This window comes from Sinocyclocheilus rhinocerous, unplaced genomic scaffold (assembly GCF_001515625.1).
Source record: "Sinocyclocheilus rhinocerous isolate Xijiao unplaced genomic scaffold, SAMN03320098_v1.1 scaffold477, whole genome shotgun sequence".
In the NCBI taxonomy this organism is placed as follows: Eukaryota; Metazoa; Chordata; class Actinopteri; order Cypriniformes; family Cyprinidae; genus Sinocyclocheilus; species Sinocyclocheilus rhinocerous.
The window spans coordinates 173,585-178,877 of record NW_015648673.1 but is presented as its reverse complement, the minus strand read 5'-3'; the positions used below and the strand labels follow the sequence as shown (position 1 = coordinate 178,877).

At 35.1% G+C, this 5,293-nt stretch overlaps 1 protein-coding gene across 1 annotated transcript in view; it reads left to right on the top strand.

Annotated features, from left to right (window-relative positions):
* The first annotated feature begins 4,017 nt into the window (after positions 1 to 4,017).
* Positions 4,018 to 5,293, top strand: part of polr3a (polymerase (RNA) III (DNA directed) polypeptide A) — a 37,023-nt gene continuing 35,747 nt past the window's right edge. Inside the window, exon 1 of the mRNA XM_016514935.1 lies at positions 4,018 to 4,107. Within this exon, the coding sequence (XP_016370421.1) occupies positions 4,018 to 4,107 (90 nt within the window). The remainder of the gene's footprint in view (positions 4,108 to 5,293) is intronic.

Sequence of the window (5,293 nt, the reverse complement as noted above, 5' to 3'; positions counted from 1 at the left end):
TTTTTTACTCTCATAGATTTTGTTACCATTGCCATGCATTATACGACTGATAGACTGCAACGGTTTGAGTTAAAAATCTTCGTTTGTGTTCTACTGAAGAAACAAAGTCACTGACATCTTGGATGCCCCAGGGGTAAGCAGATAAACATCACATTTTCATTTTTGGGTGAACTATCCCTTTAAGCCATTATATGTCTTTGCACTGAACAGCTGACTATTGAAAATGAGAATTTGGTCATTTAGTCATCTTCTTGTTGTTCCTAACCTGTATGACATTCTTTCTGTTGAACAGAAGAACAGAATGAGATGTTTAGCAGGTCCAAAAAGCATCATAAAAGCATCACAAAATATGGTTTCAAGTCTGTTTCCATTCACTTTCATTGTAAGAAATGCTTCTGACATTCTGCTTAACATTTAATTTCACGTTTCACAGAAGAAAATAAGTGTCAGAATGACGAGAGAGTGTAAACAATGACAAAATGTTCACACATTTTTTGTGTGAACTATCCCTTTAAATGTCTCGGTTTGCTCTGAAGTGTGCGTATACAGATTAACATATATGATTTGCATGCGGGTATATTTTTAGAAGCACATTTGTGTATTTGCGCTCAGGTGTGGCCGAGCAGATTTAAACATGTGGGTTTGAATCAATTCCTAAAATGTAAGTCAGAGTAACTCTCTCACACGCTGAAGCAGATAGCATGCAAACACACGTTTATATGTCCTCTTCAGCTGTTATTTATAGCCTGCAGCAGGTCTTGATCTCGCAGATTGCCGTGTTGAACGTAAATGTGTTATGAATATTATCACATGCAGGTGTGCTGAGCTCTAATGAGCGATAAAGTGCCACACACACCACAGGAAACAGAATCTGATGCTTCCTCTGGTGTAGCCTTAGGTTGAGCTCTGATTGGCTGATAGAGTGGCATCACATGTGCATGAGTATATGAAGATTAAACCACATCTGCACTCTGACCCTTCAGAAACCACAGGCACAGAATTGTTTTAAGACATTAAGGTTGATAAATAAAAAATTAGGCCTATGCATTTACATCAGCATGGAGATCAGTTTCCAGATTTTCTTTCTAAATGCTTAAATAAAATATTTTAAAAGTGACTTAAATTATAATGAGTGCAATACTAGCTTACTACATACTGAATGATATTTATACAGGGTTTCTGCAGGTAAATGTAAGACTTTTTTAAAGATGTTTTGAGACCAATTAAAGAAAGTTTAAGGAATAAATTAAAGGAAACACAACAATGTTCTCTAAATGTAAATGTCTACACAATGAGTTTGTTTCAACGTTTGAAAATACAACCAGCGTCGTTTTAGTATCAAGATACTATAATAGTTTTTATTAATATTTTGAATTAATTTTTATTTTGTTATCTGTTTTCATTTGAGTTAAAATGTAAGTAATTTTGTTGTTTTGTTTTAGCTTTTTAAATTTCTATATAGTTTTATAAATTTTTATTTCAGTTTTAGTTTGGTTAATTTAGTATATCAAGTTCAAACTAACTGAAAATTAAAAATGTTTCATTTTTTAAAAATATTTTCAATTTCATTTTTTTATTTTGCTTCTCACGTAAATGTATATTGATTTATTTTGGACAAAAAGGATTGATTGAAAACAAAAAAGCATTAATCTTGATTTGTATTAGAAAACAAGACACATTCTTTGTTGAAAATTCATATTCATTATATTCTCTTTTTTTTGCATGCTGTGCATGCAACTTTTATATCATAGCTTTATAGATTAAAAAAAAACTTCCTGCTCCAATTTAAGACCCTTTTAAAAATAGTGAAGGAGTTGCATTTATTCCAGTACATTGTTATTCCATTTATACAGAAAATTCACACACTGTGCAGTATAACTTGTGTATCTTAGTTTAGATTCTATGTGTACTAATCTGAAGTTTTGTCTTTTTTAATTTGATTAACTATAATTGTATATTCTAATAATGACTAATATAATGAACATAACATAAAGCATGATAATTGAATTAAGCTGTTTCAGTGATGCATCGCTGCTGAATCTCACATCAGCACAGTAAAGCTTCAGGACACACAACGGCTGCACAGACACTAACTAAAGCTTAAATGCTAACATATGTCACTGACTCTTCACACACTGACCTTAATCTGCTGGAGAGGATTGGTGTCCTTCAGTAACGACATTACCGAAGCCCCTACCTGAAACACATACACAGATACAGGTGTCTGGGTCATGTCTCGTGATACAGTTGAATGCATGTGATGCATAACTTAAATGCAAGTTGCTTTGGATAATTTTTATTTTTTTTGACACTTCAAAAGCATCAAAATTCATTTAAAAAATGCAAAATAATTCATTCTTATTAGCTAGATTAAATTTCAGCTAATTAATATTTTATTGAAATATTTTATTAAAATAGTATAAATTACATAACATTTACATAACATTTCCCATGCATATTGTTTCAAAGCAGCTTTACAGAAAAATAGTGCAGTAATAATAAAAATGTTTTGGCATAAATATAAAGGTAAAATGCCATAATGTGAAAAATGTAATCTGCATAATAACATATCATTTATGATATGGTGCTGCTAAAGTATTTGCAGGAAAAGACAACACAATACTGATTAGTGTTGAAGTGTTGATGCATGTGTTGCAGTAAAGCATTGAGCAGGACGTGTGCACTGCTGTGTGAAAACATCATTAGTTACTTTACATGCACACAATCAGAGTTACAGTAACACACACAGGGTGTTGTGATGAGGCAGTAATGATCAGTGCTCTCATGATAAAAGCCTTTTTATAACCCTCCTCTCCTCTGACACTGCCTTTCATATTCCTGACCTCTCCTTCAACTCGGAGTGTCCATTACTGACTCATGCTTTACACACACACACACACACACACACACACACATATGCATTATCCCATCCACACATCCCCCACATACGGTGCCATTATATGCACATGCTCACAACACACACTTTATTTATTCATCATTTCCTGTACAAAACTAAATTTGAACAAAGATCAAACCCGTCACAGAAGACTTGCGAGGCTTTCAAAAAGCAGCACAACCAAAGCAATATTCACTGCAGTAAAAACTACAATAACCAGTCTCGTGTGCAGTTTAAAATGCATTTACAGTAAATCATTACACGATTATAGTGGATAAAAGCACATTAATGAGACTCAGCATCCTGTGCGTCAGCTGTTAACTTAACTAAAGCTTCCTTTATCTCAACAGATGCCATAAACAAACTACAGATGAATAAATCATTGCACCTTCACTGATATAGAGACTGAAATTGAATTATTCCACACTGGAAACGGTCTCTCTGCTGGATCCCGTTAGCTGTCTGCATCATTCAGCTATTAACACTGCTGTAATACAGAGACAGAGCCTTTCCTGGGCATTTTAAAAGGTTTTTAAAAGCCTGTGCATGTGAATTGTTTAACAGATTCGTGGAGTCAGACTGAAGACGAATATGAAATCACATTCCATTGAAATCTACAGTCAGTTGCAAAACAAAGCATATTAAGAACTGAAGGTCTACGGTGAGTTTGGTGCATAAGATTAAAAGCTGTATGAGGAATTTTAAATTATTTTAATATAGTAATCATTTTTAATAAATAGTGAATTGTTTATTTTATTATTATTTTTGTTTACTTTTTTGCAGATTTGTACTGTAGCGTTAATGCTGACTATCTTAACACTTTCAAGCTATTATAATCAAAGCTTGATTTGGTTAGGTTTAGTGTTCTCGGCTAAACTAGCTGCTGCTGTAAACAATCACAATCAAACAGCGCCACCTATCGGCTGGGATCTCAATAATACCGTTATCACAAAGAGCCAGTCAACAATGTCTGCAGTAAATTACACAATGCCAAATATAACCTAGATTACTACTCAAGCTAGAGCAGAAGTGGAATGCATAACGCAAAGAAAGAGATTTTGAAATAATAAACGTTATTATATGATGTAAGTTTGTTTATTGTTGCACTCGTGAAAGTTGTGATGGACTCATCAGATCGTGTGGAGGTTGGCAGCTCGTTATCACAGAGGAACAGAGAGCGTGAAGGGTCTGGAAAGTACGGTGGCCGAGAAGTGCAAAACAAATTCTGTAATTTGTTATTTTGTTTTCAGAATTGTGATTTGTTTAGCACTTCTCGGCCACCGTAGGAAAGCGACTCGTGAAGGAAAAACCAAGCAGACGCCGCTTGTTCAGTTACTGTAAACGGAGGGAGGGGATTTACACTGGTTTTGAGGTATAAAGATGTATTTCCAGTGTATTTGGAAGTCTTCTTCATCTCCAGCCAGAGGCTTCAGTGACATTAGCTTGAGCTGCGGAGGAGCGATTAACCGTTACTTTGGCGGCAAACTGAACGTTCAAATTCCTCACTGGCGACCGCCGTATCACAGAAAAACTACATTACAAAACATTACAGTTTTATATTTGTGATCCACTTCATACTATATTCATCTATGTTTTCATTTCTCCCCGATGGAAGCATTTCCCATGATCCCTTGGGCTTCTATACTCTTTGGTTCGGTCATAAAATGAGCCAGACAGCAGGTGAGTGAGTGAGTGATGTATGTACAGGTGCATCTAAAAAAATTAGAATTTTGTGAAAAGTTCTTTTTTTGTAACTTATTTCAAAAAGTTAAATTTGCATATTCCCTTTAAATGCACAAATGCAATGGATGCAATGTACTGATACACGTTCTACCTGTTTGTGCTTCAATAGTGCCTCAGCTGATGCTGGAGTTTGTGCTAAAGGAGCCCTGGCCAAGTATTGAGTGCATAAATTAACATACTTTAAAGAACTTGAGTTTTGGATTCGTTACATGTAAAGTAAAACATTTCAAAAGTTTTTTTGTTTTAATTTTGATGATTAGTGCTTACAGTTCATGAAAGTCAGAAATCCAGTATCTCAAAATATAGTTTCATTAAATGACCATCCCTATACATTCCGGGTATCTTGTTCTTTGAAACCACAATAATGAGGAAGACTGCTGACTTTGATCGTCTTCTGGACCATTGCTTTGACACCCTCCACAAAGAGGGTAAGTCACAGAAGGTCATTACTGAAAGAGCGGCTGTTCACAGAGTGCTGTTTCAAAGCATATTAAATGCAAAGTTGACTGGAAGGAAGAAATTGGGTAGGAAAAGGTGCACAAGCAACAGGGATGACCGCAAGCTTGAGAATACTGTCAAGCAAAGCTGATTCAAACACTTGGGAGAGCTTCACAAGGAGTGGACTGAAGCTGGAGTCAGTGCATCAAGAGTCAC